This window comes from Pteropus medius, unplaced genomic scaffold, assembly GCF_902729225.1.
Source record: "Pteropus medius unplaced genomic scaffold, Ma_sr-lr_union100, whole genome shotgun sequence".
Lineage (NCBI taxonomy): Eukaryota > Metazoa > Chordata > Mammalia > Chiroptera > Pteropodidae > Pteropus > Pteropus medius.
In genome coordinates this window covers 8,015,155-8,042,929 of record NW_024351543.1, presented here as the reverse complement: position 1 = coordinate 8,042,929, position 27,775 = coordinate 8,015,155, and the positions used below count along the sequence as shown (strand labels likewise).

The 27,775-nt window shown below is 37.5% G+C and overlaps 1 protein-coding gene across 2 annotated transcripts in view; it reads left to right on the top strand.

Annotated features, from left to right (window-relative positions):
- Positions 1 to 27,775, top strand: part of HACD2 (3-hydroxyacyl-CoA dehydratase 2) — an 87,095-nt gene that overhangs the window by 53,609 nt on the left and 5,711 nt on the right. For both annotated transcript variants that reach the window (XM_039843213.1, XM_039843214.1), the window contains exons 4-6: positions 885 to 973; positions 22,752 to 22,873; positions 25,284 to 25,462. In XM_039843213.1, the coding sequence (XP_039699147.1) occupies positions 885 to 973; positions 22,752 to 22,873; positions 25,284 to 25,462 (390 nt within the window). The remainder of the gene's footprint in view (positions 1 to 884; positions 974 to 22,751; positions 22,874 to 25,283; positions 25,463 to 27,775) is intronic.

Below are 27,775 nucleotides of genomic sequence, written 5' to 3'. Positions count from 1 at the left end.
TGGGGTCTGCAGATTGGACACCCATAATTCTGCTTTCAGATTTTATTTTAGTAGCAGTTCCTTGCCAGTGTAAAGTTACGAAGAGAAAATGATGTTTACAGATCATGGCTTATTGCTGGGTTTAAAATGACCTGAAGGAGGCGAGAATTTCATATAATAGTGGTGGCAGCTAGTCTCTAGGTAGAGATTGTGGTTTAGGAATTGAAGGGAGAGGCCAAAGAAATGTAAACTTAGCAGAATTTGATGATTACATAAAATAAATAATTAAAGATGATTCCAGTGTTATAACTTAAGAACATTGGAAGGATAATTGTACCAGTGCTTACTGTAATTAACAAGGTGAGAAGAAATGGTTTACGAAGATAATAAACTTTGGTTTTGCTATGCTTATTGGCAAAATCTTCAAATGACTGTAAGATACCAAGTTAACCATTAGATAGTATATTAAGTCTGATATACAGGAGCTTCCAACAGCCATTAGAGACAAATAAAATTGACTTCCCTTCTATAGATGCCTATTCATTTTTGAAACCTATATTGTAAAACGAACTTTGATTGTCTAATTTTAAAAGTTAAGCAGTGGTTTTATTTTCTCTACCAATATAAGTGTAAAAAATATTTTACTTGGTCATTGATTTTTGGAAGGCTTAAGAAGGGTACTAGATTCCATAACTTGTTATTGCCATTAAACAATATTATTGTTTTGAGGAAAAAGTTTTAATATTTACTACATTGAAAAACATAGTCTTTATAGCAATATAGAGAAGTTTCAGTTGCTCAAGATGGTTTTGTGTCTAAACATTAAAATTTGCATGTTTTAGAAAATCTATTTCATGTTGAAACAATACAGTACATTTATTTACCCATCCTAAAATTTCTTTCAGGAATTGTTCCATCTTCTGTTGTCCTGACTTCTTTTCAGGTGATGTCAAGAGTTTTTCTAATATGGGCAGTAACACATAGCGTCAAAGAGGTAAGTGTTTTTATAGACTAAAATAATATCAGCACTAACAAATGTTAATCACTTTTTCTTTCTCACATGCGTGCTATAGCTAAAGATGGAACTTCGTATCACATCAATATAGCCCAGATAAAATTCATATTCACTGTAGGAACTGGGTTATTAGTGCATAACTTACCCCAGGTGTGCAGTGTTGTTAACGAGAAGACTGGTTAGATGATAAGGTCCTGCAGTCTCAGTTCCCGTGGAGATTGGGATGTGGTCTGCAGCTCAGTTTTGTTTTTCCGGTATCTTGTTTGTATCCAGCATACTAAACTCTGGACAGCTGCATCCATATAGTGGAACCATTTTTGGGAGTAGGGGACATTAATTGATTCCCAGAACAGCCTGATCTTTATAAGACCAAGAGAAACAAATTTGTCTCTAGCCAGTCCATCAGGAGTAGTGGAATTCCCAAATGTACTGAGTCTGGTAGATCTGGGAGGTGAGCGCTCTGCTGGGGGCTTAGGTAGTAGATACCCAGGCCCAGGAGTACTCCTTATAAGAACCAGGGGAAGAAAACCATCATTGCCTTGGGTGTGAATTCACAACAGAGCTTTCATTTTCTGATATTGGGGAACGAGGTGGTTTTCTTTTATGTTTTTTTGTTTTTTAAAGGTTGTTTACTTCTTGCTAATGTTACCTTAAGGTAAAATGCCTGTAGCCACCTCGAGGATTCATTTTTCAGTTTTTCAGTCCCAGTAACCTATCACCAGCATTGTTGGATTCTTTGGGGTTCATAAAATGCGCTTATCCATTAGCATTATTCTGGTGTTTTCTTTGTTCTGTATTCTTCCAAAATCTTTGTCAAAACATTTTGTTTTTTAAGATTTATTTTGACAGTTTCATTCATATTTAAACTAATGAGTTTTTTTAACTTTTTATTGTCTTATGATATATACAGAAAAATGCACATAGCTAATGAGTTTTTAACCAAAGTTTATTAAGCTATTTTTGTTATATTCATATGGAATTTATAGATGCACAGGCTCTTTTTTAAAGCGCTCTCACTCCTTGAAGATGTCTGAACTTTCTATTCAGGAGGAATATAAAACAATCACTTCCTTTTTCAGTATTCATATTTCTTTAAAAATAAAAAATTTTTTTTAAAAAGGCAAGTAAATCCTAATGTAGCATATTGCCCTTTGTTCTCACTTTTGCTTGTGGAGTAAAGAAAAGTTACTTTACTTATATACCATATAACCTCTTCATTTCTTTCTACACATCATCATTTATCCTATATTTCTTCCTCCAGTACTTTCGTGTGTATACTATTTCTTTTTCATTTTAAAAACAAATCATAATTTTAACTTCCCAATAGTCTCAAGTGACCTATTTCTTTCTCATGGTGACTCATTTGCATTCTTAAAGAGGTAATTATGTACTTTCAATAATTAAAAATGTTAGGTACATAAAGGCAGCATGTTGTCGACTATAGACTGTTTAATCATTTTGCCAGTACAGTCAGATATTAATTGTCCGTCCAGGTGCTAGTGCTCCAGCTGATGGATTATTCATGGCCTCTGCTTCACCTCTTCTGTTTCAGTGACCACTCCTCTGCTATTGGCCCTTCTGGCAAACAGGGTAGCATATAAATCAAAAAATGCTTACAATTCAAGTCAAGCAATTCTGTTAGCCATATTACTGTTAGCAGCATTTGCCAGGATTTCCTGAACAAATCATTAAGAATGTTCAGCTTAAAAAGCTATTAAATATCTCTTCGGATTACAGGTACATGGACTCTCGCCATTGTTCTCAATAACCGCACTGCCTGACAGATAGGTAGATTTGACATTTAGCAGATAGTTTTACATATAGTGTCATATTTGAGCTGTACAGTAATTTAAGTTATATACTTGTTACATGTGCATATTCAAAATTGTTTCTCTGTAACCAAACTTACCCAGTTTATACTATCATTAGGGTATCATTTTCTTAATGTGGTACAGTAAATTTTGTCTTTCTGTCACTCATTACGTATACCTGTTGATGGGTTGACTTATTCCTGTCTCCAGTGTGTAGGATTCAATGTTTCTACTGTTCAAAGATCACAGTTCTTTTCTTCTTGTTTTCTTTTTCTTTGAACAAAACTCATTCATCATTTTGTTTATAGCTCTCCACCCCGAATTGTTGCTGTGACATTTCAGAGGCCAGTTGGCTGTCTGTCACCTGTTTCTCAGCCCCTTCTCTTGGCCAAATGCTATTTTCCTATCTTAGAGTTTCATATTACCTATAAGTCAGTTTGTTCTGTACAAAATTACACATGACTTCCCTACTAAACTTCTGTTCTTTTGTTTCCTAAAACATCTTTAAAATCTTTATTTTCCTTATATTTAGCTGTTTACTTCAGTAGTGAGAACCATATAACTGCTGATGCATAAGGAAATTGACCTCAGAGATAACTGCTTACTAAAATATATTTCACTTTCTCATAGTAATGTTCAAATTCTTATCATACTATTGTACTTCCATTCTCAGTTTCTTTTTACATCACATTCACCTCTAAAGTAGATAAGAACTTTTCGTGTTCACAGCATTACATTTGGGTGTGGACTCTTGCTCCACCCTTTCTGAGCAGCTCATATTCTCCATGCTCATTCCCTTGTTTTTCTGAAGTTGTACCTGATATGCTAAGGTATAGCTTACATACCTTTTAGGACTATACTTTTTCATATTTGAGGTATAGTTCCTTTTAAGAGGCCCTCCTCACTTGTCATTTTAATTCTCTACCCTATGGAATGCTAGTCTCATAAATGTTGCCATGTACATTGTAGAACTAAAAGGTGATCAGATGATTTTCTTTGATGACATGTAGGGATGTACTTATCAGCTGGTGTGATGCCTTGATTGGCAAGATATCAAAGAAAAAATTGTCATTTCTATGTTCAAAAACTTTTTCCTGACCTTACATAGCAAATAACCTTCCTATTTTTTTCCTTTTAAAGAGACCATATATATGAGCAAAGTAAAGCTCCTGACAAAAACAACAAACTCAGGTGGGAGGTAGGGCCTGGGGGATACAGGAAGAAATCAACAATCTGAGCTGACCTCTTTCCATTTTCCCACCTGTCTCCCAGACCTGAACTGGCTCCTCCCCATCTCTTAACTGAGCTGGTGACTACTGCTGCCACCGCGGGCCTCCCCAGGCGTTTGCTCCTCTCACCCTCTGTTTGGGTCTGTTCTTTCTCTTCACATTAAAGTGAAACAAGATTGGCATCTTAAAAAGTGAACTGCGGTTGGAAATGCCACCTTCCATCCCTTACTATTACTCTTCTTTCGAAAAAAGACAGGTTCACAGGGCACATGTCCTTCTTTGTCCAAAAGTAGCTCAGCTGATCCCCATGCTTTTGGACACACAAGTAGGCCACTGTTCCTTTTCCTGGCCCACCCTTTTTTGAAGAAGCTACCCCAAATTTTCTACTGAGTTCTTAGTATAAGATCAGAAGTCCCCAGTCATCTCCATGGGCAGTAGTTGAGAAAGAAGTTACACATGACTTCCCTACTAAACTTCTGTTCTTTTGTTTCCTAAAACATCTTTAAAATCTTTATTTTCCTTATATTTAGCTGTTTAATTCAGTAGACATGTTCCACATGCATATGAGATGTGATTCTCTAGTCAGATCACAGAGTCTCACTGTGGCATTAGCCTAAGTGCAATGGATACTGTCTGTACTTTACTAGGGGTAATTTGCATGAAATAGAACTACACTCTGACGTCCTGAGCCTTCTCTCCTTTCTCATCCTTTGCCACCATTGGAGAAAGGGATGTTTTCCCGCATTCCTCTGGAATGTTCTGTGAGTTCTTCTGATTTCACCAGTCAGCTGTTTCCCACATCTTTTTGGCGTGCTACTAGGCTTTGTGACACTTAATCTGCCATTCTTGCCAACCTCTCAGCAGGATGCTTACAAAAAGCTTGTAATCAGTGTTTAAGAAAGTCAGTAATCTCCAGGGTTTTTTTTTTTATATCATTATGCTGGTTTTTGTTTTGTTCGCATTATAGTTCACAGAGAGTTCTATTAAAATATATGATGATCATTCACTCTTGAGGTAGGTTGTAGCCTCCTCCATTTAGAGTTTGGAAGCTTGAGTTTGGAGAGGCAGAGTGACTGTCACACACCCAAGAAATGGCAGAGTTGACTTCCCACTGCATCAGAGTTTCCATCTCACCCTTTGGAAATGTAATATAAACATATCCTTATTTTCATGTGCTAACCGTGCTTTCTCTATCCCGTGTGGAGTTGAAAATCCGCCTCAGATCCAGAAGCACTTTTCCTCTTCAGCAGCTCTGCGTTCCACATGCATATGAGATGTGATTCTCTAGTCAGATCATTTATACATGAAATGAGCACAGCAGCCATGGGCCCTTGGCGCACATCTGCAGTACTCCGCCTGTTTGCTTCTCTCGTTTTTTAGTGATCAGGTGGCTCTGTGACGGATCCCTCCAGTTAATTGGCCTTTTTCCATGGAAGTTCCAAGACTGGTTTTCATATTGGAGTTTATGGACTACTTGGAACAGATTTACCCAGAAAGCTTACTTAAAATGCACATTCCAGATCCCACCCCACACTTGGCAGTGGAACCAAAGAATCGCGATTGTTATTAAGCTCCTTAGCTAATTTTATGAATTCTAAGGTTTGAGAAATGCTCTAAGATACTATATATGTTGTGCTGTAACTTTTATTTGACCTTTTTCTTTTCTTGATTTTACTTCACATTTCTAGTCTTTCCCATCTGTAAAATGGTATTACTAATACCCGCCTTTCTTATGTCATAGAGTTTTTGTGAAGATTAGGTGAGAATATATGAAAACAGTAATTTTTGCCAAGCAGCTTCTGAAATCCCTTAAAAAGCAGTTTGACTTCAGAAGAAATGCTAGTTCCTTTATAGAGGGAACAAAGTTTATTTCTTCTTTTCCTTTTTTTTTTTTTACCCTCGTGGATGCCAAAATACTAAGTAAAGTAATATCCTAACTCCCACATTCCTGTTCCTGTTTTCGCTGCATTGCAGGCTTTTCTCCGCTGAGTCCTCCAGCTGAGTTCACAGTGTGCTCATGCTCTTGCCACCTCTTGAGGCTGCTTCTCTTGTTAGCATATTCCCTATGGCTGCACACATTTCTTGTCCCTAATAGTTATCCATGAGCATGTGTTTCAGCAAGGCAGGAAGGGTATCTTATCCTCATCAATCAGATGAGGAGCTGGAATGCTGTGTCTGGGGCACATCATCCCTCCTCAGGTAACACTTAGACCAGAAGTCATGCCACTCTTGTCTTCTAGGCCACTGCCCTTTCCACAGTGACATTCTATCTTAATTAGCAAAGGCCAGTAGGATACATTCAGTATCTTTTGGCCCCCTTGAATGCTAAATATCTAAAATCTCCACTCTATTTCATATATTCCCTTACTTTCTATTTTAAATATTTCTGTAGGTGGATTTGCATCACCTTCACTTTTAAAATTAGCACCTCTCCTAAAGGTAGAAAATCTCATTATCTGATTGTTAATCAGACACTGTCAAACTTTAGACAACTCTTAGGCAAAGGCCTCAGTACTTTACTACCACTTTCCACATCTGTTAATAATGGACACTTAAAGATAGTGTTACTTTTCACATAGCTAGGTGGTTCATTTTGCCATTGCATATGTTTAGCATAGGTGATTTTGGAAAAATCAGAGAACCTATTTTTCTCTCACTGGTTTCCTGTCTGTTCCTTTCCAACATTTTGAAAAACAAAAACAATAAACCTTAAAAACCATGCAAGCCAATATTACAACTTCTTTCTACAGAATGTAGCCCCCTTTGTCAGTTAATAGTTGCCTAGGTTCAAGCTTGACAAAATCAGGAAATTGGTTTCATTTGTCTTTAATGTTAATCTTTGTCTCTTCCTCCTGATGGTGACCGTGCCCCACAAATATCCCTCACTGAAGCTTCTTAGAACCTTTTCTTTTGCTCTTTCATCCCCGAGACAATATCTGACATCCACCATTCTGGTTGTCAATTCCGTTATGAGAGAGAACAGTTACACTCAACACACTCCCTAGAAGGCTGCACAGTTACCATCATTTGGGGGGTGTCTCACTCAGGGAAAGGTGAGCCAGGGCCAGACCTGCCCCACCCTACCCCATTTTAGACTGTCCTAACAGTCGCCCAGTCCCTTTAGGCTTGAGCACTATTGGATTCTGTTCTCTCTGCTCCAGAACTTTTAGATCTTAGGTTTTCCGGTGCATTTTATAGTTCAGTTAGTAGTCTTTAAAATATTATTCTAATACCCCACCCCACCCCACCACACACACTATTTAGTTGATGTTCTGGATGCATCAGTGGGGTCTCCTACATTACTCTTTTTTTTTTTTCCTCCTATTTTTTTATAGTGAAATTTTTGACAAAGAAGTTTATTGTTGGATCTCATCCTTTTTAAGTATAAGATTCTATCCTATTATGTAGTATCTTTATGTATTACTGATACTTACAAATAGTAGAGAATCTGTTTAGAGCCAGATCTGGTTACTTGCAGTCCTGAGATTAACAAAGATGCTTGACTTTTGGTATTATAAAACTGTCATGGAAAAGGAATGAGAGTGAAGGAAGAAAACAATTTTTACCTTGGATGTGAAATAGTTTTTCAAATAAGTGCATGATATTTACAGACTGGGAGCCTAAGTGGTTTCAGCTTTGGTTATATGTCATCAACTTGAATTCAAGAATAACACGGGCAAGGAAAGTGCTACGTCACAAAACTATGCTGTCAAGTCGTGTTGTCAGTGCTGAGTTTAACAGTAAGTGAATTCTGGCATTCAAACCAGTTTTCATCCATGGTTTGAAAGTGGAATGGATGAAGATGCTTATTTAGGCTGTTTATTTCAAGCCAAAAAAAACAACTTTGCGGTACTATATAGTGATGACACATGTTGCTTCACCAGCATTTTTCTTTTGGGTATTTATTTCTTCTCCCAGCATGGTCCAGTAGAACTTTCTACAGTGGTGGAAATGTTCTGTGTCTGTGCTGTTCAGTACGGTAGCTGTTAGCTATATGTGAACACGTATTAAACCCCTGAAATGAGGTTAGTGTGATTGAGGAACTGAACTTTAATTTTATTTCATTTTATTTTATTTTTTTAAATTTATTTTTAAATTTTATTTTATTTTAAATAGCCACATGTTACTAGAGGTTACCTTATTGGACAGTGTGGCTATAAATGTTCAGTGTTCATTGTAATATTTATCATTCTCTTGATTTCAGTCAATTAAGTTTTCATATATTTGATCTCAAATGTACATGACTGTATGGTTTTTTAAAAACCAAATAGTCAAAGCAACTTTATATGGTATACTTGGTATGCTATGTTGCTTAAATCCAGGTTTGTTTTTTTTTAAGTTCTGTAGATTAAATCATTATAAAAATCGTAATTGCAGGTGTGGGCAACAGTGTGGATGATATTCTCATCTGCTGCAGTGGTAGCTGTTGATCAGCAAATGAGGCTGGAGACCATACGCCACCGCCTTTCAGAGGCCTGCAGCTGGGCCTCTGCAGTGGATTCACCCAGGTTTGCCCTGTTGAAAACCATTTCACAGGGCCTTTTTCTCCTGTTTGAGTTAAAAGGTGCCATAGAAGAATAGTCAACATTATTATCCTAATGAGCTCAGAGATTCTCATTTCACACAGTAAAAATAAGAAGATTGTCATGCATCGTGAACATTGCTAAAATATGTCAGCAAAGTCAAAGAAAGTTAAAAATGATGACCTATAAACTGCTTTAAACAGGTGTGCTCCATAGTACAATGAATGGCATTTTTAAAGCATTTATTAATATTCATTTGAAAACTTTTAATATGTAGGAGGAGGAACTATCTCTTAAATTGCCTGTTCTTTTTGCCAAATTGGTCCTTTATATACTGTAGCTTTTTCAATATAACCTTTATTTTAAAACATGAATATGGAATATCAGATAGTTTAATTAAAAATATTTTAATTGACAAGAATACCAATATATTCACCCTCCTTGCAGTTGGCCCGCACAGTGAATATAGCTGGTAACTGGTTTTCTTGGGAATCTTGAAGGAATCATCCCCTTCCCCCTGCTCCTGTTCAATATATAAAGTATGCTTTAGTTTCTTTGAGGAAGAAGGTTCAAAAACCCTTTTTACTTACCCATATCAAGCCCTATAAGTCAGGAAGCTTTTCATTACAAGCTATGATACGTAGAGATAAAATAAAGCATATTACTAAGCTGTCTACCTTTTCCAGAGGGAGGATCCTTTTCAAGTCTGAAGTGAAACCCTGGTGCACTTCTGGAATTTGTAAGATGTGACTTGGTATTCATGTGTGGATGCATGCTGAGAGTAAGCTTTGCGTTTCTAAAATGCATTAGAGTGGGGGAAACTAATTATTGGGCTTCATGCATTAAAGACTTAACTCATTTTCTTCGGATTGCCACCATAAACGTTTGTTTTTAACAAGATGAGTTTTGGCATCTTCTTTTTACCTTACTTTGCTCTGGCAAAAAAATACTGGAATAACCAAAAACTTGAAAATTTGCACATCTCTTTTGCCTTCTACATTGGTACTGTCTTGTTAGGTCAGGTTGAAAAAATCTTTTGTTGAGGTCATTGCTTCAAAGAAAAGTATGTTATCAACTGGCTGCAGATGCCTATCCCTCAGGTGGGTTTTATGAGAAAGTTCAAGAGACATACAGTGACTGGAGGTTATAAGTGCCATTTCACAAGAGTGGTAGTGCTTCCTTAGCTAGTGATTGCTGACTGGGTCTGGGGTTATGAAGTCAGAATTTTTAAAGAAAAGGCAGAAATCCAGATGATTTTTTTTAATGTGGAATCTCCCAATTTTAAAAACTGGCTCAGATATTTTTAAAACACTGTACAAGCCCAAACAGAATATCTGTGCAGCAGGACCATGGGCCACTGTTTTAATACTTCTGCTCCAGGAGATGATATTCATAGCCTTTATTTTTATTTTCTTGTTGAAATCATTGCAATTATTAAACTGTCATAGAACAAAAATAACCTTGACATTTCACAATATATAGCCAATTTCATGTTCTTTAGACACATCGGTTACATTTCTGACAGTGATCCATCCTTTACCCTCTAGAGTATTGCTGGGCACATTGAGATATACTGCATTTGGAGGTTTGGGAGAAGCCTCACCCCTGGGACCACAGTGACCTACTGCTGTGGTCCTAGACTGGATTAGAAAAATGATCAAGGCTGGGACTAAATGTGACCCCATTTTGATGCAATCCCCATGCTTGCATTGGGGTGAAAGAAATAGTGCATGAAAACTTTTCAATTAATAACATGCTCTTTGGAGGTAAAATAATCAAGCAGAAATCAGGAAGAATATTGGGAAAGACTAACAGCTGGTGAGATCCCTCGACATCCCAAAGTTGGTAGAAGTATATTAACCTTCAAGTAGATGGCATCTCTTAAACAAACAACAAAATGCAAAACAACAAAGGCAAAACAAAACATTATCTTGAGATTTAAGGCAAAGAAGACAGCCACCGGCCTGTATTGAGTCACAGCTATGGCTAGTATGTAGTAGGAACTTAATAAATATTTGTCGAATTGAATTTTTTTCTTTCATGGAATAATAACTGCCATTTATTAAATGTCTAGCACTTTACTAAGCACTCGATTTATTTTTCTAATTCTATGACAACCATGCAGAGGCAAATCTTTTCTCCAGTTTTCACATGAGGAAACTGAGACTCAGGTGATAAGTAATTTGCTTCAGGACATGCAACCTGAAAGTAAGCATAATTCCAAAGTTGCACTGATTAGAGGAGAGGGGAGTTGTAGTAACTTGCTAGGCTTATTGAGCAACCTGCCACCATTCCTTCATGTTTTCCAGGAAAGAGCTGAAAACATAGTAGCATTAAAGTTAAACTAATTGGAAGGAACATTTTAGCATTCAGACCTGCATGTCTGACTTTGACATAAATACAGAATTGATCTTGCATTGTTTGTTGACTGCATGTTTATACATTTTTCTCATTGCATGTTCAGAAAAGTTGATATCATGACCAAGAGTTGTTTTCGTAGGCCAAAGCATTTAACTAGGCCATCATTCACATCAAAAAATAGTCCTCAGACTTGAAACTAGTTAAAAAAAAATAGTCCTCAGTGATTGCTTTGTAATGGAAAGAATTTTTTAACCAGTTTCCTTTATCATTATAGATTAAAAAAAAAAAAACTATGTAGATGTACATTTTTCTCTCTATTAAAGAGAAACAATATCAGTATTTCTTTATAATATGACACATTTTTCGTAAAAAAGAGGGAATAGTATTTTCTAGTTTGTTGCCATGTCCCCCATCATGGGTTTTTAATAAATATTAAATCATGAATTGTCATATGAAAAGACTAATACTAATCCAAACATCTTTTTTTCTTAAACTGCCACGTCAATATTTAATACATTTCTTTTCTTGTCAAAGACGAAATTCATTTTAAGTAGATAAGTAAATGAGTTACATTTTTGTTCAGAAAGCTTATTAAATTTATAAAAAAGACCAGGATTGTTGTCGAACTTGTCCTGTTCTCCAGCCCCAGCCCTTGGTTCATGTCAAAACCAGGCATCATCCCTGAAGCCCTTGGCCTCAATCTAACTTGGGAAGCTAGCTGCCCTCCTTACACAAGGTGGTTCTAACCAAGTCAAAAACATGGAAGCTCAGACTGCAGCTGAGTCACCATCTATCTATTTATTGATTCCTTCTTATTCACTCAACGAATATTTACTCAGTATCATCTATGCTCTGGATATTGGGCCAAGTACTAGAATACATGAAAAAGGAAATTCGTGGGTGCTGCCCTCACAGGGCTTCCAGCACAGTACAAGAGCAGAATTGAGCAGACAGAAGTACCATATAGTGGGATAACTGATAAGGCAGGGGAAGGACAGGATGCTGGGATCACATGTCACACTTTAGCTACCCCAATTGAAGGTGCTCTGAAAAATTGGTCCAGTCTCCCAGGCCCAGTTGTTTCCCCACTGATCTTTGGGACTCAATGAATTAATACATAAAAAGCACTTTGAAAAGTACCTGGCACTTAGTAAGTGCCCAGTTAATGTTAGCTACATATTAGCCTAATGTAACCTAATCTTTTCAAAAGATTGTAGTGAAAAATTTCTATATAACTGTTTTGAATTCTTTTCTATGTTCTGAGTTTTAAAACATATAATTGACTTTTTACATAGAAATAAATGTTTTTGTGCTTATTAAAATAGTGTGAGCTGATGAACATTTACACATAATTACTTTTATCATATTTAAGGAATAATTATCCCTGCTAATGGGAGTTACTATCTTCATCATCATTACCCTACTTTAAAGCATTTATTAAAAATTTGATTTTGCCAAATAACTAAGCTAAGGCCTCTTCAAAGTAATTTTATGGACCTGCCCTTGGAGTATTTATAGTCTAAGACAGTAGTAATGCTGGTACAAATTGAGAGTCAGCATTAAAGCTATTATTCCTTCTCAGTTTACCTGCTCTTAATATGCTCTTATTTATATGTTTCGTTGTGAATGTTCTAATGGTTTTGTAGTATGCCTCTTCCAGCAGATTCAGAGGCTTCCTATCAAAACGATATATCTAGAAACCAGATGATTGTATTTGCTTCTAACTGTGCCCCTAGAGTGGTTGTTTAGTACCTCAGTGATTTTTTAAAATTTATTTTGAAGTAATTTCAGATTTACAGCAAGGTTACCAGAGCAGTACAGAAAACTCATATTCCCTTCACTCAGATTCCCCAAGTATTGGCATTTTCCTGCATTTGTTCCTTCGCCTACTCTTCTATATTTGTATACCTATTATCGTTCGTCTTTTTCTGAACCTCGAGAGCAAGCTGTACCTGATGTCCTGTCACCACTAAATACTCAAGTTCATGTTTCAGACACTCCTACATCACCTGCATACAACCCTCCTCAGCTAACATTGATGCAGTAGTACCATCTCATTGGGCCCCATTCATATTTCACAGTTATGTCCAAACAATGTCTCTCTCTCCTTTTTTTTTTTTTTAATCCTTTTTGGAATGGCAACTATTTTACTAAGTATCTTCTATGCTCCAGGTATTATGCTAAGCACTGGGATACTGGGGAAGAGGAGAAACATGGTCGCTGCGGTATTCCCGCCATGTATGTGTTACATTTAGTTGTCAAGTTTCTCTTCAGACCCATCTGGAAGAGCTTCTTAGCCTTGCTCTGTCTCATGTCCTTGACAGTTTTAAAGAGTACAGACCTTGGTTTCTGTAGGGTGACCCTCAACCTAGATCCATCCATTGTTCCCACATAACCAATTCAAGCCATGCATTCTTGGCAAGAATACTACAGAAATGGTGTCACACTCTTCTCAGGACAACACATGAGGTTGCAGTGCCTTAACTACCCATCTTACCCCTGGTGATGCTGGCCCCAGTCACCTGCTCTTGATGGAGTCTTCCAGCTTTGACTCCTGGCTGAGTCAGCCACAGGTGGATACCAAATGGCAATTGTCTATTTCTTTCATTTATTTTACATGTACTGGTTAGTGTGCTACAGTAAGGAATAGCTTTCCCTTTTTCCCATTTGTTTATTGATTTATTTTATTTATGTCAATTTGGACTCATTAATTTTTATATAATCTAGTGGATTGTGGTCTGTTATTTACTTTGATGCTAAAATTGTCTGTGATTTGGCTGGTGTGACCCCTTTCTCCTTGTACTTTTGACTTGGTGCCGTCATTTGTTGAGCGTTTCCTTACTTTCTGCCGAAAAAGATTTCCAGACTCAACTTGTACCTCCCCTGCCCCAAGCCCTGGAATCAGCCATTTTGCCAAGGAGCCTGTTTCCTTTTAGGGGAAGATGGTATTTAGGAACCAAGATCTGGGTAGTTCAGGTGTTCTTTGCTAGTAAATATTATTGCTGCTCATCCTCACAGAGAAAGGATATACATATATGTATATGAATACATACTTATACCTATTATATATGCACATATACTCATATGCATTACATCTAAAAGTATATAGTATGTATGTGTATATAATCATGGGTTCATACTGATTCCTCCCATTGCAACCTAATACCTCATTGTTCTTTCTAGCATTCTCCCTTCCATGTTTATAATACCTTCTCCAACAGCAAGAAGTTCATTTTTAAAAATATATTGGTTTATTTGTTCATTTTACTTATTTATATAACTAATTTGCCAACCACACTAGCCATTGCTTCCACGCATCACTACTATGTCTTTCCCTCACCTCCCCATGCTCAATTATCAGGCCTCTGGTTCATGCCTGTGTTTAGCACCCCCCAACCTTTCCTCCTCTCTCCAGGTCCACTGGCTCACATCTCCACAGGACTCTCCAACACCCTTCACCTCCTCGAGCTTTCAGCCTCCATGCTGATCCTCTACAAGGGGAAGGGAAAGAGGCCCTTAGGTGAATCTTAATACCTACCCAAAGACAAATACAAGATGGTGAGGATGGTCACTTCTCTGGAAAACCAGAGACTTGCTTTGTATTCCTTTTTTCTTTTTTATTTTCTATCTTTGTCTTTATGAGTTTGTTTTCTTTATTAAAATCATAGTTTATATTTTAATTTCTGCATAGCAGAGATAGAAAAGAGAAACTTTGAGATAGATTTTTAAGCGTCTTGACAATAAGTTAAAGGCAGAGTAAAACGGGGCTAAAACAAAAAGGCAATGAAGGTTATTAGCAAAGCAGGGCCCAGGGAAGAAGATTCACACTAACTTTAGGGAATTCATTAGGGCTTGTTTCGAGTTTGTATGTTGGATTGTCTTTGGTCAGTCAATTCACAACTAAAAGTCAGTTCATGGGCATATTAAAGATGCCTCTGGACAGCAGTGACCTATAATTTGTGATACTTTATTCAGTCCTTTTCAGTGAGCCTATTTCACTCAGTCTCTCTGGTGTCCCAAAGCCTATACAGTGATCCCTCTTCAGGGATGGGCCACAGTTTTGGAGAACTAATGGCTTTCCTGATTCTATAAAATGGTCACATTTACTTTATCTGTTCTCCAGACTCTTCTTGCTTATGGGTTCCTTCGAAGCTTTTTGATTTTGCAAGAGAGAAGTGTTCCCATAACAGCAGCTCTGTGCGTATATGTTTAAGACCTGAAGGCCAAGAAGGCAAATCAGAACTGTTCAGAGTTTGAGGGCACAGACCTGGGTTCCAATTCTGTAAGCCTCACTTTTCTCATCTGTAAAATGGGGATTCAGTGAGATAATATAAGTTAAAAAGTACTTGTCATATAGTAAGAGTTTGGTCACTGTTAGGTATATTTATTTTTACTGCTGTTGTCGCTATGATTGTTAAAAAGAGATTATTTAAAAAATAATTAAAAGTGGGGAAAAGACTTGAATAGACATTTCTCAAAAGAAACTATATAGATGAGTAATAAGCACATGAAAAAATGCTCAACGTCACTAATCATTAGAGAAGTGCATGTCAAAACCACAATGAGATGCCACTTTATACTCATTAGGATGGCTCCTTTTTAAAAAAAAAATAGCAAGTGTTGGTGAAGATATGGATTGGAATCCTTGTGCACTGTTGGTGGGAATGTAAAAAGGTGCAGCCACGGTGGAACGGTTTGACAATTCCTCAAAAAGTTAAACATAGAGTTACCATATGATCCAACTATATATATTATATATACTCCTAGGTATATATCCAAAGGAATTGAAAGCAGGGACTTGAACAGATATGTCTACACCTATGTTCATAGCAGCATTATTCACAATAGCCAAAAGGTGGAAACAACTCACATGTGTATCAGCAGTTGAATTAGTAAGCAAAATGTGGTATTTATATACGATGTAATTTTACTCAGCCTTAAAAAGGAAAGAAATTCTGACACAACATGGATGAACCTTAAAAGCGTTATGCTAAATAAATAAGCCAGACACAGAAATGCATATTGCATGATTCCACTTAAATGAGGTACCTAGAATAAGCAAGGTCTTAAACACAGAAATCACAGTAGTGGTTCAGGGGCCAGTGGGAGAGAAGAATAGGGAATTCTTATTTAATGGACACAGAGTTTCAGTTTAGTATAATGAAGAGTTCCGGAAATAGATAGTGGTGATGGTTGCACAACATGGTGAATGTACTTAATGCCACCCAATTATACACTTAAAAATGGTTAAAATGGTAAATTTTATGGTATGTATATTTTACCATAAACATAAAAGATTACTGAGATGTTAAGGTGACATAACATGAAAAACTTGCATATATGTGTTGTTATAAGAGTACTTTATCTTTCCATAGTGTCCACTAGTTATAAATGTATTGGCGTCCCCCCTTATACCCCACCCCAGCAACACAACACAACACACACACATTGCCGAAGGAATGATATTTGTAGGAGAAGGGAAAGTTTGGGGGTGTCAGATGAATCTAGAAGAGGGGTTGTCCTGTGGGCCAAATCTAGCCTGCAATTTTCAATAGTTTTTACATTTTTAAAGGGTATAAAAAACAACAAAGAAGGATATGTGGCAAAGGCCACCTATGGCACAAAGTCTAAAAAATTTCTCTTTAGCCCTTTACATGAAAAGTTTGCCAACACCTGGTCTGAAACATTGCTATGGACTGAATTGCGCCCCCTTTAAATTCACATGTGGAAGCCCTAGGCCCCAGAATGGCGGTATTTGGAATAGGGCCTTTGGGAGGTGATTAGGTTTAGACAAGGTCATGAGGGCAGGGCCCTCATGATAAGATTAGTGCCCATATAAGGAGAGATCCCAGAGAGGTTGGGTCCCCCCACCCCATCCAAGTGAGAACACAGTGACAAGGCAGCCAGCTGCAAGTCAGGAAGAGGGTTCTCCCCAGAAACAAAATGCACTGGCTCCCTGATCTCAGACTTCTAGCCTATGGAACTGTGAGAAAATGCATTTCTGTTGTTTAAGCCACCCAGTCTATGGTATTTTATTATAGCAGCCAGAACATGCTAAGTTGAACAGTTTTGCCAAGTCAGACTCTAGTCCTCCTCACCTCTTAGATTTTTTACAAAAATCTCTTTGCTTCACAAGTGAAAGAGGTATTAAGACGAGGAAAGAACATTCACCTTAAAGCATGATCAGGGAATTTTTTTAAATAACCCGAGTGGTAACGAGCAGGTTCCAAACTGCTAAGAAGAATAGAGTTTCTACAATAGTGATTTTCTTATGTGGCACCATCTGTTTTTCTTTGAATGTAATAAAAATGACAGCTTTTCATGTACTGATACTCCCTGAGGCTTTTAAAGTCAAACATATGATGCGATTTGTGTGTAAAGGTTTTTCTCTTGCACTCATTTGTTTTTCCAGCTTGAATTTCTGTGTAAACTCCTTTGGCTAAATTACACAAGCCACCCACACCCAGCACCTCTTTCCTCACTGGAGACCAGAGGGCGGAAACCTGCAGCCTGAAGGGTCTAATATGAAGCTTAGTGTATTTAGGCAGAGGAAGATTTCCTGCTGATCAGGGCTGCCCCACACCCACTCCCCCATTTGTGCCATGATTGTGGATATGCAACTTCGAAACATGGCTTTCAAGACATTTTGGCAACCTAGCGTAAACCTGCCCTTTTGTCTCCCTCTTTACTTTTGTAAACCTCGGTAAGTCCTCCTTATCTCCCTTCTCCCTCTTTGCCCTAGATGCTTCCTTTTCCTTTAAATGTTAATAGTATTCATTTAAAATATACAACATACTATTTTTTAAAAAACAATTTAATGGGAGTATATTCTAGGTTTGCCTTTTCTGGGCATTTCATGTACTTGAACTCATCATAACAAAGGTAGTCATTTGGCTTCTTTCGCTTAGCATAATGTTTTTTAGGTTCATCTGTGTTGTGGCATTTATCAGTATTTCTTTCCTTTGTGTTGATTCCATTGTATGGGTGTGTATCACATTTTGTTTTAGCCATTCACCAGTTGCTGGACATTTGGGTTGGTTTAGTTTTTGGCTATTGTAATGCTGCTATGAATATTTGAGTGCAAATCTTTGTGTGGACAAATTAAACCTCCTATTCTTGATAATTAATAAAATATATTTCTGACACTTGTCTCAGTAAGACATACAAATGACTAACAAACATGAAAAGGTGTTCAACATCACTAGCTATTAGGGATATGCAAATCAAAACCACAATGAGATACCACCTCATACCTGTTAGAATAGCTATAATCAACAAGATAAGTAATAACAAATGTTGGAGAGGATGCGGAGAAAAAGGAACCCTCATACACTGCTGTTGGGACTGCAAATTGGTACAGCCACTACGGAAAACAGTATGGAGGTTTCTCAAAAAACTGAGAATTGATCTACCATATGATCCAGCAATCCCTCTACTGGATATTTACCCCAAAGACTTGAAAACATACATCCAAAAAGATATTTGCACACGGATGTTCATAGCAACATTATTCACGGTGCCCAGGACATGGAAGTAGCTGAAGTGTCCTGTGATAGATGATTGGATAAAGAGGTTGTGGTACATACATATAATGGAATATTGCTCAGCCATAAGAAGAGATGAAATACTGCCATTTGTGAAAACATGGATGGACCTTGAGATAATCATGCTAAAGCGAAATAAGCCAGACAGAAAAAGTTGAAAACCATATGATATCACTTATAAGTGGGATATAAACCTAAAAGCAGCAAACAAACAGAGACTCATGGACATGGACAATAGACTAGTGGTTACCAGAGGGGAGGGGGAGTGAGAAGGGGAAAGGTAGACGAGGTAAAAGGGATCAAATATGTGGTGACAGAAAGAAATCTAACTTTGGGTGGTGAACACACAATGCAATATATACATGCCTTACTGTTGAATTGTACACCTGAAACTTACTGGATTTCGTTAACCAGTGCCACAAATTAAATGAATGAATGAATGAATGAATGAATGAATTTTGAGAGGGAAGTGATTTTTATGGCAATGACCTCTAATCGCAGTGCCAAAAAAAATTATATATTTCTAGCTCTTAATTCAAAAAGTTGACTTTTTTAAACTCTAGTCCTTGGCCCATTAAAAAATGCCTGCAAAGCTAAACAGGCTTTGTTTTTACTTCAGTGAGGCTATCAGTTGATTTTCTTTCTCTGAGTCACTGGCCTTTGAAAGAAAGAAGGCTCCCTACTTGTTAGAAAAATGTTCCCGACTCCAGCTTTCAAAAAGGTAAAAGAAAAAAAATCAAGGTATTCAAATTAGAGGCAGTGATTCCACACATTCCTTGTGTCCAGATCCATGTTGAGGGCTAAGGAAGCCAATTCAGATAAGACACGGGCGGACCCCTGAGACCTTACCATCCACGGAAGTGAGTGAGCCAGGGAACTATTCCCGTTCTACACACTCAGCAATCAGTAATGAAAAGAGGTCTTTTAAGTCATTCTCTCCTCTCCTGCCTTCTTTGATAAAGGAAAATTTTTTATAAGAAGTACTATTAAAGTGTCTACCCATTTTTCTTTCCAACTAAAAAAATTCCAGCTGATGCAAGGAAGTTAGTATTAGCCAGAGTTTGATGCTTTTTCCATACATAGGCTGTATGCACACCCCTTTCCAACAAAAAGCAGTTGGAAGCCTTATGGGCTACCTACCATCCAGGACTTTCTCCTGAGCAGTCTTGGTTTGGACATGTTCAGGGCCCAGAAGTAGCCTCGTGAAGTGGCTTATTTTATTAGTCAACTGGTTCGTTACATAGTTTTTCTTATTTCAAACCAGGCATTTTACTCCCTGTTAATATTTCGATTAGTCTCTCCTGTCCATCTGCCTCTTGTACATGATATCCTTTTCCATATTTGAAGTATTAACCCTCTTTCCTTGTCCAAAGTAAGCTCTGCTAGTTCAGGGTTTCTTGTAACCGACTCTGATCCCTCGGTGGGCTCTAATCTATTTAAAATAATCAAGAGAAGACACCTAGGCAAATACTGGTTGGTTGGTTGGTTGGAACAGCCACCTGTACCCTGTTGGCTCATATGAAGCTTATGGTTCACCAAAAACTCCATATTTAATGGATTCATAAGTTGGGTCTTCGGCATTCTGTACCGGAGTCGTTTTGTTGTTGCTGAATCATATTACTTTACATTTAGCCTTGTTAAATTTGATCTCACTAGGTTTTTAAATTTTTTTATTGTGGTAAAATATGCATGGCATAAAATTTACATTTTAGCAGTTCATAAGTGTATGGTGCAGTTACGTTAAGTACATTCCCATTGTTGTGCAGCCATCACCACCATCTATTGCTAGAACTTTTTTCATATCCTCGGACTGAAACCCCGTACTCTTTAAAATGATTACTCTCTATTTCCTCCCACCCCCAGCCCTTGGCAGTCTTCTGTCTCTACTTTCTGTCTCTCTGAATTTGACTAACTCTCAAGTGAGTGCCACAGGAGTGGAATCATACAGTATTTGTCCTTTTGTGAATGGCTTATTAGCATAATGGGTTCAAGGTTTATCCATGTTATAACATGTGTTAGAATTACCTTTTAAGGATGAAGAATATTCCATTGTGTATATATGTATCATATTTAGTTTTGTTCAACTGTTGATAGACATATGTGCTATTTCTACCTTTTAGCTATTGTGAATAATGCTGTTATGAATGTAGGTGTATAAATAATGTGTTTGAGTCTCACTGATCTTACTGATTTTAACTCAGAATATTCTTTCCCTGTTTTGTGTTATTAGGTAATTATCTGCCAAAGAGATAATTTCAATTTCTGATTTGCCCAAGTCCCTTATTAATAACAGTGTTGCACTTCCTATTGATCTGAAGATAAAATTTGTATAAATAGGCTATTTCCCCCATCCTCAGCTTTTTAAAAATTATGGCAGTGTCTTTACAGCTCGACTCTAGGAGCAGACCGCTTTCACATTTAGGCTGGGTCTGAGTTTGTTATAGTTTTTTTGATTCAAGTCTAACTGGGGTTGGGGTGGAGGTAAATCAGGTAACCTCTAGGCTGAATCAGAGTGGGAGGTTTGGGGTTTTCGTTTGTTGCTTGTCTACTTGAAGGCCACTAAGACTACACATAAACTGATATCAGGTATCAAAAAGCAGGGAACTGAATCTTGAATTGACCTGATTAGGACTGAATTTGTTTGCTTCACAAATATTTATTGAGCTCCTACTTGTGAAAAGTACAAAGTGCTTTTGGGAATCAAAAGATGAATAAAACACACTCCCTGCTTTCAAGACGATTACAGTGTAAAATATTAGAACTTCCTATTATAACGCAAAGGTCTTTAAACAAGGGTTCAGCCCATAGCTATAAAAACATCTCCTTAAGATGAGGAGGATTACAAAGTACATCAAAAAGCAAAGTGTGTGCTGAAATTATTTTTTAATATAGATGGGTTTTAAGCAAGGATTTGGGGACAGACAAAAATAAAACAAGAAAGCTTTAAAGATGTAAGCTTTTACTTTGGCTAATGTGAGAGTACCAGGAAAACAAAAGTACTCTTGCTCTTGACAGTATAAAATTCTTATTATTTTTAGAGAATAGTAACTTTGCATTTATGAAATTCTTTGTCAGAGCAATTTAGTTAATAGGTATGTAAATGACTACTTATTTCATTGTGTAGGTGGACCACTCCATGTACACTTTCTGAGGAAGAATATAAGTGCTAAAAACTATTAACATTGCATATACAAAGAAGCAAAAGTTAAGGTTTGAACACCATATACCTTTGTTGTATTAGATGTTAGGAGTAAGCCAGAGAAGATCCATCTTATAATTGAAATTTGTTCGGTTTACTCAACAGAATTTCCTATTCACATCCAACTGTCTAACTGCCCTTTTTGGATGCAAGAAAACTTAAATGAGTTGAGGTGCAAGGTGGTTTCTTATTATTGCTTCTCAAGCAACAAAGAACATAGTAAACCTAGCTGGAGTGGGTGAGTGGTGCTAAAAGTTAGAAACCCACAGTAGTAGATTTTCATATGAGATTTGTAGTCTAAGGCATCTAGTGAGAACATCCCTAAAAAACACCGAAGGGGTTCTATTAAGAGTTATTGTTTTTTCAACATGAAAACAACTTCAGAGGAGGCTCGGAACTCTAAAGCTCTTCTGGCTTTAGCTACCTCATATGATCAGTATGGAAAGCTTCTGTAATCCTTGAATTAAACCAGACTTAGTCTGGGGGAAGAAGTCACCAGTGGGAGAGAATAAATGGACTCTGCCTCTTAGATGGTGTCCAGATCTTTCCTCACTTGAATTCATCCTGCTCAGTGAATTAGCCTCTTCTTTGATTGTGACATTTCCCTTCCTTGAAATTTCCTCAGGTTCCACGTTGTCTTGCAAAGCAAATTGAAATTCTTGTTAATGCATCCCAAGCTTTTCACCAATTTGCCCTTCTTCTCTTCTTATCTAACCACTCTTGGCTCCCACCAGCATCAGTTCACATTCTCCACAACAGGCTAGCCAGTGAAACTCACTCATCGTGTTTATTTCTTTTTGGCAGCTACAGCTCATGATTCCCAGTCCCTGCCTCTCTCACTCATCAGTAAGCTGAGTTCCTTCTCACTTGCCTCTTCCTACTTGGCCCTACACAGTTATCACAGGCATGTGTTCCTTTATGTGCCAAGCTCTTTCTGTACTGTGCTCTAGCCACTGAGAATAGAGACAAGGGGTTGTGTCCACTTACTCAACCCACCAGCTCTGCAAGGGACTGGGGACTGGGCTGCATATTGTGAATGCTTTTTATTAAAATGTTTTATGTTTTTGCTTTTGCTTTTGTTTTCCTTCAGGTACAGAGTGAAGACTGTGTCCTCCTGTTTGTTATTGCCTGGACAATCACAGAAATTATCCGTTATTCCTTTTATACATTCAGTTTATTAAACCATCTGCCTTACCTCATCAAATGGGCCAGGTAAAGAAGTACAGGGAATGAAGACTAACTTTTGAAATCCATCACTGCAATATTGCCTAGATATTGCCTCCAAGTTTCTAAAAATACGGTTCTGTAAGATAGGGGTTGGGTAGAAATCTGGTCCGTCGATTTCATCAGGATAAAAAACTCCACTTTATTTTGATTAATAGAAACACTTTTAAATTCTTTCTACTTAAGTTATTTTTATTGGGTCATTTCTTTTCAGTTTATTCAATAGAGATTTCATGTGACACCCCATTTTTGTCCATATCAAATTTAACTGATGCCATTACGATGATTTTTTGGACCAAGTCCAGTTCTTCTATTCTCGATTTTGCCAACAAGCTGTGACTCTGAAATTAATTTTAAATTAATAACAAACATTTAATGGCAGTTTGGCAGTTTTATTTTGCTTTGATTATTTTTACCAGTAATATTTATTATAAACTGAATAAAAGGCTGACAGTTCATCTATTTGTCTGAACTAATCCATGAAACATTTGTAAGCAGTTTTCTGAGTTGGAAAAGACTGCGAAGCAGATTGATAAAGCAAAAGGAGTAAAATTGTACATGGGGCCCAAATGCCTCCTTTCATAGAAGGAAAACAGTGGTTCCTAGATAAGTTATAAGTTCTGATTAGAGACACAGACCAGTTGTTTCCAACATTTTAAGTATATGAACGCCTTGATTTTCTTTCTCTCTCTTTCTTTCTTTCATTTTTTTTCTTTCTATTTTTATTGCAATAAACATGTTTATTAGGAAAAGGGAAAAATGGGAAAAACACAGCAGTCCCTAAACAACCTGGGCAGATGTTGTGAAAGCTGCATACTCTGGTTATAGGGGAGATTTACTGACCGAGCCCTGATTTCACTATTGGAGAATGATTCTCTGTCCGTTGTCTTCCATGGCCTCTGGAACATTGTTCCCTTTCTGTCGTCCTCCTTCTCATGGCTGAAGTTGGCAGTGGGGAACATGTCTTCCTTTCATTATCACAGATTTCTCAGCACAATTCCTATACCTGGAATTTTGGAGCCCAGTGCTTGCTGTCAGTCACAAACAGCCAAAGACTTTTTATGTTTTTATTTTATTTTTTATTATAATAGTTGACATACAATATTATATGTGAGTTTCAAGTGTATAACATGGTTATCCAACATTTATATACCTTACAAATTGATCACTGTGATATATTTAGTTATCATCCGTCACCATGCAAAGTTATTACAATGCTATTGACTATATTCCCTATGCCGTACATTACATCCCCGTGACTTATTTATTTTATAACTGGAATTTGGACCTCTTATTCCTTCCTGTTCACCTTTTTTCACCCATTCCCAACCCCCTCTGGCAACCATCAGTTTGTTCTCTGTGTATATGAATCTTTTTCTTTTTGTTTTGTATGTTCGTTTGTCCTGTTTTTTAGATTCTATATATAAGTGAAATCATGGTATTTATCCTTCCCTGTCTGATACATCACTTAGTGTAATACACTCTAGGTCTATCACAAATGGCAAGATTGTATTATTTATGGGTGAATAATATTTCATTTATATATATATATCCATATATATGAATCTTCTTTAGCCATTCACTTATCAGTGAACACTTAGGTTGCTTTCATATCTTGGCTATTGTAATAATGCTGCAGCCAAAGACTTTTTAAAATCTGAGCTCATGATTTCTTTAGAAATACTTATAATTCGAAATGACTTCCAGTTACTGCCATAGGATGAACTGCTCTCTGAATTCTTTTTGAAACATAGAGAATTCCTTTTTAAGTGAAAAAAATATGGATTCTCCCATGTGATAGTAATTATAGTTTTTTTGATTGAAAAATTACATAATGATCAAAAGCTATTATGAAATTTTAAATGTTTTTTAAATTAGCATATATTTCATTTTTCACAGTAGCATACATAGACAGTTAAATAATTGTAGCAGTGTACACACATTGGATGTGCTATTTTTTTTTCAGTCCACAGACCAGACTTGGTGTGTGTTGTAGGAACTCCTAGACACATGTTCTAACACCTTCCCCCTCAACTCCCTGCAAATCCCCAGCCCACTCCCACCCCACAGGGCAGACTGCTCAGTATAAACCATGACTTGGTGCCCCTACTTTTCCAATATTTGGTATCACCTTAGAGTGATGAGTTGTCTATTCATTCAGGCCAAATTTGAGGCTGACCAAACACATTTATTTTATTTTAGAACATCCAGAAACATACCTACTATAGGCTCTTTTCAAAAATTAGCTCGTAAAACCCGATTTTAAACAGTAGCTAAATAAGAAAACATATAAACAATAGCTTTCTAAAAAGGCCAGTACTGATTAGAAGGTTGGGAGTGCGTCTTTCTACTAAAGGTGGCTTCGAGCCTCAGTAATGAATATTTTGTTTTGTTTTAGGTACACACTTTTCATTGTGCTATACCCAATGGGAGTGTCAGGAGAATTGCTCACAATTTATGCGGCTTTGCCCTTTGTCAGACAGGCTGGACTGTACTCCATCAGTTTACCTAACAAATACAATTTCTCCTTTGACTATTATGCATTCCTAATCCTGGTCATGCTCTCCTACATTCCACGTAAGTAAACAGTTACACATATGTTTATTTATGTTTTAAACCTCAACTCTACAATAACTAGAGTTAAATGCCTTTGCTTGTTTTTACACCATATCCAAGTAAATATAAATCTGATTTATTGGGAACACTTTGGTTTTTGTTGAATGCCGACTGTTAGAGGGAATTTTCTCTGCTAGTAGTTGAACCCTTCTCAGTACAGCTGCCAAATACAGCCCTTCTCGGCGTTTGGGTTTGAAACAGTGACTACCAGGATAGGTAACTATCTATTGAGGAAAAATACTGAGTGGAAAACAAAAAAAGCCATTAAAACCTTACCTTGACTTTTTTTGTTTCTCCAGAACTGCTTATTATGATATTTGAAAAACATTCTAAAGAATTTTTGCATTTTTACTATATCAAAATAGTTACTTGATTTTTAAGGAATCCGTGGTTAACTGGAAACAAATAACAAAATTAAAAGATTGATTTATTTTTTTCTATATTTCTTAATTTCCTATTTGGAAATAAGCACTAAAACCGTCTGAACAGAACGTAGTGTTCTCTTCAGGGTGGTTTCTAGTATTTTAATAGTGCCACTAAAGGACCATATTGGATAATCAGATGTGCCTATCAGCGTACTTGGTAACAGAGGGAAAAAAACATCATATTTGAGGCTTCTGTAAAGCGAATCCTGTTTTCTGAGGAAGCGTTGCTTAGTCCTTTTCTTGAATTCTGATATTCAGTTAAAATCCTGTGATTGATTTCCACATATCCAAAAGGATCTTGATCTACCCAAGGACATATAATGTTCTTCTCCTTTGGCTATTTCTGTAGCCAGTGTGACTCTTATTTTAGTCTATAAAGCGCTATATTCTCCCCCTAAACCTCAGGTTAAACTCAGACAGGAGTGTTGGGCTTTCTTCAGCCCACAGCATTCACCGCATGAAACGTCCTAACAGTCATAAGCAACATGTTTGTGTCCTCTGTGGAAAACTGCATTTCGTGCATTATAGAAGAAAACTACATCTAGATTTCATGTGAACGTTTTTCTTGGAGAGATTCTTGGACACAGTGCTGCTTCATGATGCATTTCACACTTTTTAATAATTCTCAAGTCTTCCTCTTTGGTGCTGAAACTATGGCGGCTGAAGGCCATCTCTCTCCAATGTAAAAGGTAATTTATTATCAAACAAAAGATAAATATGAAAGGGTCTAAAAATTTAAGTCCGAAAAATTAACTTAGAGTTTTTCACCTTTCTCATGTTCCCTGAGAGTTCCATTTTCTGGTCTCTAGAGCAGCAGTTCTCAGTCGCAGTTTTGCCACACCCAAACTAACGCACGTCCCAGTGGGCACCGCAGGATTTATAAATCCAGCTAAGTTTTTGAATGATAGATGCCGTTTTGGATAACAGGGAAAGGGGCAAGGGGGCGCAGTAACAACAAGGTGCTGCCACACTGACAGAAATCTGGGGCCCCAACTTCTGAGTTGCTGCAAGATTTCTAGTCTGCTGAAGGAAGGGCTTCATTTCTGGAACAGCTCTCCAGGGCAACCGGCGACTCTCTGCACCTCCTAGACATTTTTTATGTTCTGGTGGGCAACCAGTGCCCAGTCTGTGCCCCTGACCTCATGATATAGAGCAGCGGTCCCCAACCTTTTTGGCACCAGGGACCAGTTTTCCTATGAGAATCTAAAACCTGATGATCTGAGGTGGAGCCGAGGTGGTGATGCTCGCGCTGGGGAGCAGCCGCAAATACAGATGAAGCTTTGCGGGCTGGCCTGCTGCTCACCTCTTGCTGTGTGGCCCAGTTCCTGACAGGCCCGCAGCCTGGGGGTTAGGAACCCTGATATAGAGAAGGGGCCTGGGCATGCACAGGCAGCTTTCCCTGGTAGGATTCCTGAAGGAAAACCAACCGAGTTCTGTGGGATTTTCTTTCTTGGCTTTAAAGGAGAGAAGAGAGAAAACACAGACCTCAGGTCCAGCTGTCTTTTAGAGAGTAGGGCGGACTTCTCGCAACAAAAGTCTGCTTTCTTTACCTCAGTTCCTTCCTCCTTCTATTTTCAGCCTCCTCTTGGTAAGAGAACTTGGCTTAGTTAAAGTCTTTAGTCTTTCTTTTTTTAAGGCAGCTTAACTCTTATAGATGAAGGAAAAGGGCTGATTTCAAATAAAGTTTAGAAGACTCCCTTCAAACCCCTGACTCCCTCCCCATCTCAAAATGGCAGCCTGGACCACATCTGCTGCAGATCATCTGTGTCTGCTGCACGCACTGTTTCTGGGCTGGGCCGCTTGCCCTGGATGTTTTCAGTAGTTTAGGTTGTTAATAGCGAGACAAATT